Source organism: Centropristis striata, chromosome 7 (assembly GCF_030273125.1).
Source record: "Centropristis striata isolate RG_2023a ecotype Rhode Island chromosome 7, C.striata_1.0, whole genome shotgun sequence".
NCBI lineage: Eukaryota > Metazoa > Chordata > Actinopteri > Perciformes > Serranidae > Centropristis > Centropristis striata.
The window spans coordinates 16,268,206-16,282,099 of NC_081523.1; the positions used below are offsets into that span (position 1 = coordinate 16,268,206).

General features: G+C 42.6%; 1 protein-coding gene across 2 annotated transcripts in view; it reads right to left on the reverse strand.

The window, feature by feature from the left end:
* Positions 1-13,894, reverse strand: part of LOC131974759 (tetratricopeptide repeat protein 28-like) — a 192,079-nt gene that overhangs the window by 35,447 nt on the left and 142,738 nt on the right. For both annotated transcript variants that reach the window (XM_059337206.1, XM_059337205.1), the window contains exon 6: positions 2,936-3,443. In XM_059337206.1, coding sequence (XP_059193189.1) covers positions 2,936-3,443 — 508 coding nt within the window. The remainder of the gene's footprint in view (positions 1-2,935; positions 3,444-13,894) is intronic.

Genomic DNA, 13,894 nt, shown 5'->3' on the forward strand with positions numbered 1-13,894 from the left:
GCCGACGCCATTACGCAACAGGCTTCATCGCCACCACCCACTCATTTAGCTTCTGACACTGTATCAACTACACTATCATTACTCTGTCATGCACTGGAAGAACTATAATGAATAGGAGCGTGATTGCTATCGTAACGGCAAACACACTACGGATAGGAATACATTTGCTCTATAGTCATTCGTAATAAAGCTCACATGTAGGACGATAAAATGTCCCCTAATTTATGACAACCAGCTCACATTTAAAATCAGGTGCATGTTGGTGCTGAGAGCACTTCAGGATGTGGCGCCATTAAGGCTAGTCGAAGGACGACTTCAATTTATGTTTGGCTGATTAACCCCACTCTCTGCTTGCACACTTTTACGCATTAGGTTAAAGAATAATTCATCTGGGAGGAACTATTATGCCTCTTAGTTGTCCATTAGAGTCAGGTTTACTACAGTGTTGATTGCTGTCATAAGTCACCCGGCGTAGGTTGTAACTGCTGGACTAAATACAGTAGAATCGGCCTTATCATTTATCTCATAGGGTATATTGAATACCCAAAGGGACACCTTTGTCCTCAAGGTTCCTTTCATCATTACATTAGCAGACTCCACAAGGTTACATCACTAATTATGTCATTCTAGCAGGATTTAGCTGTAAGATGTTGGACTGTAAAGTGGACAATAATTACATTCAATCAAAAGACCTGATCATAGGTATATTTAATTCCCCCCTCCTCATTTTTATTTATCTTCAGACCGCTTTTTCATTTCAAGACGTGATTAAGTCCGAGCAGGTGTGAAGGTGAGAGCAGAGCAGATTTATGTGAAGACATTTCCTGTGAAAAATTACATATTTAAATGGGGTTTATTTATACTCTGACAGTGTACGTTACATGCTGGCATTCTACCACCATATAACTTCCTGGGCTCACAAATCACTGTTGGCTCTAACATGCACCATCTTCTTTCCTGGCTCCAATGCAGAAGCACTGCACACCAGCACTTCATGTTTACATAATCTACTGGATGCAATTCACTGTAGAGCATAATGCAACCGCTAAATACTGAATCTAAATAGAACTTTGCATAAAATAGTGATGATACAGGAACAAATGTGCCTCTGACTTAAAGGAACAAAAACACCCAGGTCTCACTAGCCGTAAAAATCACTGAAAACAAGAGTGAGTAAACAGCTCATTTAAATGAAGACAAACAAAGGACTGTAACACAGTGATAACAGGAGCAGGAAATGGAAGCTTTCATACTCTATCCCCAAAACAATAAAAGGGCAGGAGGACACCTTTCACTGTCTTCTTTTTTCTTTTTCTCACTCCTCTATTCAGAAGGTCAGGTCAATTGCAGCTAAAATAACTCCCATGTTGAAGCAAACAATCAGTAAACACTTCCAGTCTGTGAGATATCTTACTATCTAACCACCAGGTGCTTCCTTTTCTCTGAGGATGTGCAACAACATAGATTCATCACATGCTGCTGGACTCGAATCTTCACATTATCCTTGAAAGAGTCTAAAAGAAATCTCAAAGGATGACGTTCTCTCAGAGGATATTGCAGATTTCCATTAGATGGGATTATACCCAGATCTGTGTAAAAAGGATTGCAGTATTTTGGGGGATCCAACTAATCAATTCGAAGTCAGTCATGTGTCCCTGGAGATACACTCCAATGATCAATACTCATGCATTAGAATTGACAATGTTGACTGATAGGGCTCAACGACGCATCCAGCAAGGTGCTGCATTAGCCAATCAATGCATGCAAGTTAACACTCTTGGTCACTCTGTATCAGGGACGACATCATTCTAAAGTTTACGTCTTCACTGTTGAGACAGAGGATAAAATGATTGTTGCTATAATAACTTTCCAGAGTTGTAAAGTTTTATAGCATCGTAAAACACTGTGCAGTGTTTTGGTGTCTGAAAAAAAAAATATGGATGTAGTACTCAAGCTGGACTTATTTGATTTCATTGCATCAGTTGGAGAAAGATCTGGCTGCACACATCATCATTTTTGTTTTTATAAAAGCAATTACAATCTTCTTGGGCAGTGCCACGCCCAGTAATGTAACAAAGGTGATTCTGCAAAACAGACTGTGGATGGAAGACAGTGGAAGAGGAGGGAAATTCCATCTAAAATAAGCTTATTCCAGCAGTCTACATCCAGTGAGTCAGACTACCCCTCACTATAATTGGAGGATAAGTCTGCTCTGGGACCTTGGTCGGTACTGGTGTTCAGGCCAGATTATCTGGTAATTTCAGGGGGTTTAAAGGTCCGGTATCAAACTTCCTGAACTGTTCACAGACTCATCTGGGCTGCCTCGATAATTTCAAACATGTTATGTGATATTAAGGAGTTAAAACTTACAGTAAAGTTATGTGCAAGCAAATTATAAACTTGGTTAGGATTTTAAAACTCCTATAGTCTGAGTTCAACTGGCAACTGAAGCCACACACCTACAGTTCCAAACAGAGTACTACTTTTGGTCTCACGTTACACTAATTAACAGCATTAGAATTTTGTTCTACCATAGACACCTTCAAAACATATTTTGGATTAAGATTCATAATTTATCCTAGAAACTACTAGTAATCATGTCCTTTGATTTGAGATATTAGTGATATATTTAGCATACAGTACATTAAAATTTAGACTATGATAATCAATAACTCTGCCTTTCACTGTAACGGTTTTTAATGTTTCTACATGTGTTTTGTCTGTACTGTTTTGTGTTTTGTCTGTACTATCTTTTGTGTTTTCTCTGTACTCTCTTTTGTGTTTTCTCTGTACTCTCGACATCATTGCAAATGAGGGGTTGCCCTCAATGATTCCTCGAGAAAATAAATAAAGGATAAATGAAAAATTTGCCAGGAACACATGGAAGATTTTGGCTAAATTGTGTCCTGAGTCTTTCAGTATTTTGCCTACATACCCAGATTGGAGGAGGCCCTTCCCTCAGCGGCCCTGTCCTTTAGACCTTCTGCTATAGACAGCTGCTGTTCATGGTACTGCTTGGCCCTCTCCAAGTCCTGCATGCAGCGAGCAGCATGACCCAGCCCCGCGTAGGCTCTCATTTCAATGGACTTTTCCTCCAGCTCCTGGGCGAGCTCCAGAACGTGAGTGTGGTAGGACATGGCCTTGTCAAAGTTACGGTGGTAGTGGTAGGCACTGCCTAGGTTGCTATAAGCCCGAGCCTCCTCTCGTTTATTTTCCAGGGCCTTGGCAATGCCCAGGTGCTGCTCGTGGCATTGGACAGCATTTTCAAAGTCTCCCATGGCGATGTAGACGGCCCCCATGTTTCCCAGCTCGCGGGCCTCAGACAGCTGATCCTTGGACTGCTTGGCCAGCAGGACACACTGCTTGTGGCTGGCCAGGGCGTTCGGATAGTCCCCAATGGCTGTATATACATGGCCCAAGCTGCTCAGCGCCATTGAAGCAGCCTATGGATAAAGAGACAGAGAGACAGCATTAGGAAAAACAGCAAGGTAATGTACTGTAGGCAAATTAAAAACAAAAATAGCCCTATTAATTATACCCACATTCAATCAACAGTGAGTAATCATGTTGCCTTTGCATCACAGATTTCCCACCCACACTTAAGCACCCTCTTAGCCAGAAGTACTGTACATAAAATGGAAAAAAATAAGAAAATCTAAATTCTCAAATCTCCGAGGGGGCTTACTGCACAGAGACCAAACAACAAGCAAAACCGATTTGATTTTGTCTTTGCTAAGCAAGTAGGGGGGTAAAGTGTGATGCAGATCCGCGCAGCAGCAGGCTTGTTTTAAAGCCGTCAGTTTGCCCACTGCAATCACGCTTCATGGCGTGCCACCACCAATGGAACAAAGACGCTGCTAATCAGGAGGGAGAGTAGAGGGGTTTTAGCTTCACAGCAGAGCTGTGGGGGGCCAACTGGCTGACTGACTGACTGCTGGCAAGACCTCTCAAGCTAAAAAACAGAGAGAACAATAGTCTGTATATTCTCATCTTCCATTTTTCTCAAGCAGCGTCCACCTGTGAAAATAAAACAACACTTGAACAAGCCGCAACTGCAAAATGAGAGGTTTGGCAGTAAAAATGGAGAGGTTTCTCAGTCTTGACCCCCCTATGTGACACATTCACTGCCGGCTTATTAACTGTTTATACAGGGGGTAAACAGCTGGGAATTGGGGTCAGCTGACTTTGAGAGAGCAGATGTTCAATTAATCATGCAGGGTCGGCTAATAAAGCATCTCCTTCCTGAGGTCCCACTCTGCATCCTTCAGCCAGGAAGGGGGGTTGGATCCAGGCCAGCAGAGAGGACAGACACTCTGACAGTGAAGGCCACAGTGCTGCCCATATTGACCTGGGTCACCTGAGGGGTATTTAGAGCCAAATAACTTGAAAGTCAAAAGCAAGCTACAGTTAAGGATGGACTGCTCAATGTAGTTTCAGTTGTAAGATGTTTATAGAAGCAGTTTTCATAGCCATTTGCTGCAAAACTGGCCACTTGCATTGGATTTTAGAGAAGCTACCATCCTAAATGTGAAATTTACATAGATATTATCCCACATCAAGATGTAATTTGAAGAAATGTTCCCACAGAGAGCAGGAGATATTTTCACTTTGCTCTAGCGCCACATAATGAAAGTCTGAATAAATGAAAAGCAAAGCACACAGTGGAGAAAAAAAAAATCAATACAACAGAACGCTCCTGAAGACGCTCATAAAGACGCTGTTCTTTGAATCGCTCATACATTCTTTTTCTAAACACACACATACGTACACCCCACCTACCTATCTTTCCTTCATTTCACATAGCTGCTGATGCCTGGAACCAATTACCTGCTGACATAAGGACTTCCAGCAGTTTGCTCAAGTTTAAAGACTCGACAAGGCATTATACAGGCCCAGGGAGGCAATTACCCTCCGTCACAACTGTTGCTGTTTCATGTTCCCAGATAGCCTATCTAGGGCTGCTCAATTACATGTGCCTTTTGAAGCTTCGCTCCATCTCTCCGACTCAAACTTCCACTTTTCTGAGCTGAAAACAGAGAGGATTCCTCATCTCTGTCTGTCTTCAACCGAGTGCAGCGGGAGACACGGGGAGAGAAAGCGAGAGGGGGGGGCGCAATCTTTCTCCAGTTGAGATGAGTTGCTCTTGTGATCAGTGTCCCTCTAAAGTGAGACTGCAACGCTGCATTTTCTCCTCAGATGGAAGCCAAGATAATGAGGAGCCAGCCTTGCTAGTCACAGAGGATGCAGTGTGTTTGACTCAGGGACAGACACTGGGACCATATCTCTCTCTTCTGACTGCAGCCCTCTCCCACCACTGCTCATTTTGACTTCCCACCAGTATCGCGAAATAACATTCTGCCGGGGAGAGAAATAATTGCCCGAAATACATAATTTCTGCCAAATTGACTTCATTCTAATTTGATTCCATTTCTTTTCTGCACTTATCTTTCCTCCCTCCCTGTTCTTGCTCACTCTCCCCCACTTCGCTCAATCCGTCTGCAGAGTCAGATCTGATTGTGTTTACAGAGTCCAGCCCTTCTCCGGATGTGTGCTGATTTGATTAATCCTAGCGCCGTGCTTTATAAACTGTTGATAAACCGCTGGCTCTTATCAGCAAACACATTTTGCACCAAGGGTCCCCTAATGAAAGGTAAACTCGTTCTGCCTGGGAGAGACGAGAAAGGGAGAAGGGAGGCAGCAGGGGAGGGCCGAGATGACATGTTAATCAGAACTGCTTGGCTCCGACAACATTATTCCATTTCTTTCCTCTGACAAGGACATCGGTTTAGGATTCCTTGCTGATTCTCCTCTGTCAGCCTCCTCTACTAAGTATGTTTATATTCTGCAGCACATTAGAGAAATGGCTGGTTTCATAGCACATGCTAGAGGTAATGTATTGTACTTAGCATAATTAGCCCCTTATGTCATGCAGGCGAGTTGCTCGTGATGGCTGGGCTTGGTGCAAGATCTGTTACTCCGAGCCCCTGGTGTGTTTTATTTCTCTGTGAAACAGCAGAGTTCTGCCCACCACTTCACTGCTGTGTTGAGCTATGTGGTTATGCCTGGCCTTGCAGCTGTGTGAATATGCCTTTGAAAAATCCTCCTTATTTCACTTTGGACCTATGAGCTCTGATATACTCCAAACAACCAAGGCTATCATCACAGTCTGGCAGAGCTTACGGGACAAGCTGGGTTGTCATGGAGATGTAAATAGTTGGATTAGGGCCTACCAGACCTCGTAGAGGCTCATAAACACGTGTGTGGACTCACTTACTGAGAGGATGGAAATAGGCAAACAAGGATGTGTGCGTATGAACAAGCATCCACTGCTCTGACAAGCACTTTCATAAAAAAATACCTGTCTGATGCTTCTTTGACAGCATTGTTTGTCTTGGTGAAACCAAATGTTAGTAAGATAACAGTTTAATTATAACACACATCAGTAAATATATTGACATAATTACAGACAACTCAAGTTATTTGTGTATCTGATATAAAAATGAGAGGAAAAAGTAGAAGAGAGCATGTGTTAAAGAGGCATGTCTGGGAGGTGTAAGGTGTTAAAGAGCCCACAGTTTGCCCTCTGTCCAAACGCCATGTCCTGCAGGAGGGCAGGGCAGCCTCTACTTCAGTAAAGTGCTGTTAATGGGATTATATGGGAGAGGAGAGAAGTCACTCTCTCTTGACAAGAGGGGATGAAGAACAGGTTTGATTCCATTACTGCAGAGGTGGGAACAGCTCTGTATTTCATCTGGACCAATACAGATGTTAGATAGGATAACAGCTTGGAAAAAAACATTACTTGCATGGATGCAGACACATTCAGGAACAAATAATTTATTCAGCAAAGTATCACAATATTTTGCATGGCAATATTTTATTGATACATAGTCAATATTTTATTATGATGTAAATACATTTTAAAAGTTTTAACTTTTTGATAGTTTATTAATAAAAGCAATCACTTTTTAGTCCACTAGATGGTGTTGAGTTGAGATGCTTTATTTAATTTAAATTTAACAGTAATTTACTTTCAATTTACCCTATTTTGTAAAAGTTGCATTGTTTAAAATGCCTGCACAGTAGTCCACACATGTCTGCATTCAGTTAAACTTGACTATGTTGACTGCAACATAAACAGTTTTGTTTGTCAGGTGCATGCAACATCTGTAAGTGTTTTTGCTTGGCAATCCCATTTTGATGAAAAAAAAGATTGAAGAGAGATGAACAGACTAAAAACGTTAACAGATATGTTGACAAAGTCTTCCTTTGGGGACATAATATGCAGATAAAAAAGGTAATAAATCGCAATACTTGCATTGCAAAATGTTAAGAATAGCAACAATATCGTAACATAGGGCCTCTGGTGATTCACACCCCAACTGGTGAAAAACACAAATATTCAAGAGTCATATTCAAATCCCCAGTATGAATCAATTCATAGTTTAGTCAGTAAAATGTCAGAAAAAAATGCCCATTGCAATTTCCTAGAAGATGAAGAAGATGACAAGATGACATGTTCAAATACTTGTCTTGTCTGATTAACTGTCAACAACCGCTAGTAAATTTACTCTACAGTAATACATCTCAGGGAAAAGAAGGAAAACATTTTAGGAAGCTGGAACAAGCACATGTTCATCAATATTTGCTTGCTAATTAACTAAATTAGTAAATCAACTATGTGATCAGTCATTTAAATTGTTTTCTGTCGATTGAGTGATTCCTTAATCAATTCTTTCAGCACTAAAAGCTGACTAAATATTATCCAGGGGAAAATACTTGTGTGTCCAAAAGCGGCACACAGTGCACACTGGTATTTAATGATAGGGTTGAACATCAGAGAAACAAACAAGCCACTGTGATACCAATCACTTCAAAAAGATGACTCGTGACTAAAAAAATACTCCAGTCCCCCATAGACATTAGACATTACACACGCACATGCACGCACATACACACACACACAAACAGCTGTCTAATTAAAAGGCAGTGCAGAGGAAAGGTGAGGAGGACCATGCACCAGTGTTTCCTTTAACGAGCTGGGCTCAGGCAGCAACAGGAGCTGGCTGGCAGGGAACAGAACTGCACACTGGAGGGAGCGGGGCGTGGGGGAGAGCGGGCGGAGGGAGGAGGGGGGCAGATAAAAGGCTACGGGAGAGATTGTGTTTGAAGGATGAGAGAGAGAGAATGCTGGAGACATCCCCAGGGCGAGGATGTCTTTAGATCTGAATTCACCTGCAGAGATGCATTTTGACAAAAAAGGAAACATCTCAACTGTAATAAACTCAGAGACGGAACAGACCAGTCAGCTCTCAAAGAAGCTTGAAAGATGCTTTCTAGAGGTGCATGTTCTCATCTGTGCGTGCATGTGCAAAGAAACATGTATGTGCATGTGTGCATAGATGAGAAAGAAAAAAAGGGGGGGAGACAGAGGCATGCTGGTGATGTCGGTGCACAGGCTGGGGGCGGGGATGGATATGATAAAATATTCAGCTGGTTTTATGGGTGTATACTCCATTCTCTTCCCTCACTCGGTGTTTGCACACAGATATGGACCCTATGGGAGCCACCATTAGATCAGCCAAACGACTGCCTCTCTGCCATATCAAAACCTTCTGCTTTTTTAACCAGGCTAATGCTGTGCTCTGCCAAGTGAGGGCAGGTACAGCTGTGCCTGATTGCTCTCTTTCATACACACACTCACGAGCATGCACGGACGGACACACACACACACACACACACGCACACACGCACACACGCACACACTATGAGGGGTATTTTATGCCAGCACACTATACTTAAACGCCTAGAATGCGTCGCCTGTGCCAGCATAAAGTCTGATTAATAGGCGTGCTTACAGACACGCGTATTGCGAGTACACCAGATGACATGGGTGACGGGTGAAAAGTGCCACGAGCGAACGTAGTGGACGCCTGTGTGTGTGTGTAACGCGTGTACGTTAACAGTGTGTTACTCTGTGTAACAGTTCAGCTGTTACACAGAGTCTCAGCTTCATATGGTATTGTTTATAAGAAAGCACAACTTACAGATGAACTCCAAGCCCCCACAGAGCTGTCAGGATATTTCTATTATTTTCAGGCCAGTTTTTATTTTCTTGTTAACAAAATCTCTCTCTCTCTCTCTCTCTCTCTCTCTCTCTCTCTCTCTCTCTCTAGGTTTGAATGATATCGAATTGATATTTAATGATAGCAAGGGTGAAAGGGATAATTAAAATAATTTCAGCTACTTAAAAATAGTAGGCTAATAGTAAAGTGCAACGCTCACAGCCAGTTCCCAGCTTCGCGCGCGGACACACAGTTCATTACGCACCAGCTGTAATTAGGTAGGTTTACCTGCCTGCAGAAGCCGTAATCGCTGTCACCCCTGAATATTAAGTAGCCATGCGGACCTATCTAATGAATATTCAGTAGCCATGTGGACAGCAGTCCGTTCACAATATGATTCCATCGGACCTTATATCTACACTGTTTAACCCAATTCGGCACTTATGCACAGTCCCATTATGTTTTACAGACATTCGTAGTTAACTAATGAGGTAAAACATTTTGTTTAAGCTGCATTTTGCTGACTTTCACTCCTAAAACAGGCTAATTAAGCCTCCGGTTTTGGCCGGAAAAACTTTAAGTTTATCTGGTACGTACGAGATAGTCTTTCTCTTCATCTATAAGTTGTGCTTTCTTATAAACAATACCATATGAAGCTGAGACTCTGTGTAACAGCTGAACTGTTATAGGCTTACACGCTTTACACACACACAGGCGTCCACTACGTTCGCTAGTGGCACTTTTCACCCGTCACCCATGTTATCTGGTGTACTCGCAATATGCGTGTCTGTACGCCTATGTAGAATTGTACTTAACAGTCACACGGGTCTTCATGTCACGTATTTGAGGCGTAGTTCACCCGTCACGCAGCCGTCACGTAGGCGTATGTGCAACAACGCGTGTACAGCGTCTGCGTGACGCCTACGTGACGCCTGTCTGTCCATTGAAAGTGAATGGAATTTACACGCGCACGTTAGACGTTTGATGTCATCGCATAGGCGCTGTACACGCGTTTTAGTATAGTGTGCTGGCATAAAATGCCCCTCATACACACACGCACACACGCGCACACACACACACACACACACACACACACACAGGGGCACACAGAAAAGGATTCAGCAGTCCACTGTGGTCGATAAAGCCGGTACGGGCCAAGCTGAATTCAACTTTGCTTCCTCTGGAGCCAAATTACAGATTCTCTTTATCTTTCCAAGTTTTTAAATGATATTCATGAAAGTTATAGCTCTTTCTAAATTCATAAATCAATGTGAAACAGGGACCTTACTACTAGAGGTGGGAATCAGCAGAGGTACCATGATACGATTTTATCACGATACTTGAGTCACGATACGATATTATTGGGATTTTAAGCATTTTGCGATATGGTGAGTATTGCGATACAATATATTGCGATTTAACTGTTAAACTTCATTTTGTGTCCACAAAATTAAATTCAATCAAGAATTGTTTTGTCAAATAAGAAAACATTCTCAGTGTATTCATCTCACTTCAGTCTTTTTATTTCTCCACAATGAGAGTCAAACCCACAGACTGACCAACAAAGTATTCAGTCAAACTGAACTGAACTGATATCAAACATGTATGGACGACAACAACTGCAGCAGTTTCTCAAACTTTCCTCAACTTTAAGCTTCACTGCTCTGAATGTTGTGGAATGAAACATTTTTAAAAATAGCCTGACTAATAGCAGTGTTATTTTGACAACTTCCCAACATGATATCCTGACGCTAATGGTGCCTATAGATTCCTTAGATGATATTCCTTAAAGTGAGCCCGCCGGCTGTCTCAGTGCTAAATATCGATACTTGGCAGCCATGAATCCATATAATATTGCCATGCAAAATATTGTGATACTACGCTGATTTTCCTTATTTTTGAAAGCCTATTTATGTAAAGGCTCTTTCCATTTATCTCAGGAGAAAACAAACACAGATATCATAAGTTACCTGGCTGTTAACCAATTTCTCTAATCAATCATCGGAGCTAATCAGATCTATTAACAGTGATGAGATACCAGTGGAGCCACTTGTTTCCACCACGACCTGCGTGACCTCCAGCTTGTAGATAAATGACGCCAGAGGGCCTGTAGCTTGATAATTCCTTTAGCCTTCACAGGACATGTTCACAAAGGATTGATTGTCACTAAAGGTCAAGCAACGGGTAAGGGCCCTCGTGACAGCTACTACACTGTCTGTCAGACTGTCTACTGCTCAAACGGTCACACACTCACACATCCACACATACTGTACGTCCAGGAACCAGCACATAAACACACTAACAGCTATGCAGCAGAACAGGAGGTGAATTTAAGATTGGAGTCTGACCGAAACAGGATTATTTAGCCCACTACCAGTAGTAATTTTAGAGGGGACCAATTCACCAATTACAGATATGGCGGCTAACATAGAACATTTTGGAACTGGATGCAATATTTTGCAATTGAAAACTGCACAAAGACAATATATTTTATTTTCCAACTGATCAACTTTTGTTTTTGTAAATATTCACTCCGTATTCTGAGTTTGATGCATTCTGTGTTTTATTTACGTTTTACACTATTTTTTGGGAATTTGGATTTACATTGTCAGCCAATACTGGGAATGAAAAATGAGAGAATAAAATAATATCTGAAAGAAAATGGGTACCCACAAGTTTCTCCTACACCGACAAATATCCACTGTTATAAGCTTCGTCTTAAGACGAAAAAAGGATGAATCACAAATAATCACTGCAAATTGTGGTTTAATTGGTTCTTTTAAATCAATTGACAACCCTAAAAAATCAGCTTCAAATCAGCGCCTACATGTCAACATATACACTGATAGAGATATATCTGTGACAGGCCAATATCAGCTGATTAAATCGGCCAAACAATAATTTGGTTCGGATCTACAAAAGATACAGACGAGCTGCAGTGCAGGCAATGCGTGTTGCTAGTGAAAAAAGCAATTTTTATGCCTGAGCTGTGAGCTGTCTGTGCAGTGGTGCCAGGCAAATGGTGGATCATTTGTGGTTACTCCAGAGACCCAGTATACATTGACTCACACATCCTTACACAGAGACACAAAGTTATACACAAATATACCAAATGTATCCCAGAGCTTTGTGGCTTCTGTCTGTATGTACTCTGTGTGTGTGTGTGTGTGTGTGTGTGTGTGTGCGCGGCCACATTTTTGCATTTGCGTGTATTTGTGCTTTTACACTACGCTGTCTACGCTCGTGCTCGTGTGTTTGTCTGAGGCTATATTGTGAGAGTTGGTGGCAAACAGGCAGCCAAGAGGAAGAAACACAAGAGGCACCGAATAAAATTGGATCTGACAGTCTCCATTGGTGTTGGTGGAAAATTTGACTGTTGCCTTCAAGTGGTGTGGGGGTTTGATATTTCAAGCTCCTTCTCCCTGACAATACGCTAGACAAAACAAGGTTTACAGAAATGGCCAAATGTTAAGTGAGGAAAAGAGAGAGAGAGGGAGGCACTGTAACTGAGCCGGAGCATGGCTCCACCTTTCCAGCCCCCACAGTCCCAGCGCCTGTCCCCTGTGACAGGATGTCAGCATTGTTCAAATGCACAAACAACCCTCCTGCCTTCTGATATAAACACATGAATCTTAAGTCTGGTTGAGGAGGAAATTGAAGAGGTGGCACACCAGGGAAGCGGGGCACTGTGAATGAATCTTAATGTACTCTAAATCAGAGCAAAGCCTTGAAGGGCTGCACGGGGCTGCTGTTTATTTCTGTACTAAAGTCAAATCTCCACGGGCGTAGCTGTGTGATGCCTGCTGGTGCAGGGAATCAATTCTTGAGAGACCTTGTGGTGACAGAAGGGGAAATCACAGTGGTGTTTGAAAGTCATTCCAGGAGGGGTTTGAGGTAAACATCAAGGTTTGCCACTTTGCAAGGCCCCAAGCTAGGGACAAAGCAGAGAGAGACGCATAGCACTGTGAAGAGTGGATAACTCCTTCTTTAAACTCTAATAGGGGTTAGGAGCCGTTAAAGGGACGCTGCTGAATGGGATCAGAAATGACAACACCAATCCAAATCACGCTACCTGTTGGCTGCAGAGATCTTTTGAGCCACAGAAAAAATATATAGAGATCTCAAAGCCTATCCATTATAAGCTAATTAGCTGTTGTTATGGCTTACTGCTGGGTCTGAGGACACAGTGCCAAATATAGCATAGCTTGCAGGCCCCCACTTGCATCTGAGAGCATTCAGCAGGAAGCCAAGCAGTCGATCCAAGGACGCAGGAGTCGAGGGTTATTCAAGGGTGTTTCAGAGGCCCAGAGATGGGAGGCGGTGTCCCTGTCAGCCCACACAACTGGACAAATCAGGCCTGACATATGGGACTAGGTATAGTCCAACCCTTTTCAGTGGTACATGAAAATATTCCATTTCTTAAGTGGGAGAGGAGAGGAGAGGAGAGGAGAGGAGAGGAGAGGAGAGGAGAGGAGAGGAGAGGAGAGGAGAGGAGAGGAGAGGAGAGATAAGAGAACACAGGTTAAGGTCTGAGGACCCAGATCAATATGAGCTGGCCAGAGCTGTTGCCTGCAGCGGCCTGACACAATGAAAGAAATGAAGAGTGACAACCAAATGTCCAGACTCTCAGCACCTCACCGTTCTCTTTGAGAAAGGGAGACAAAGCTTTTGTGCCGCTCTCCTCTAATCCATCTGCAACAGCAAGCAACTCATGCCCTAATGGGTTGAGACCAAATCAGATCTCTGTGAAATAGAAGGATGCATGGCTGCTTTCAATCGCTTTGTTTTTAAGCGTGTTTTTCTTTTGTGATACGTAAAGTGTGAGCTTC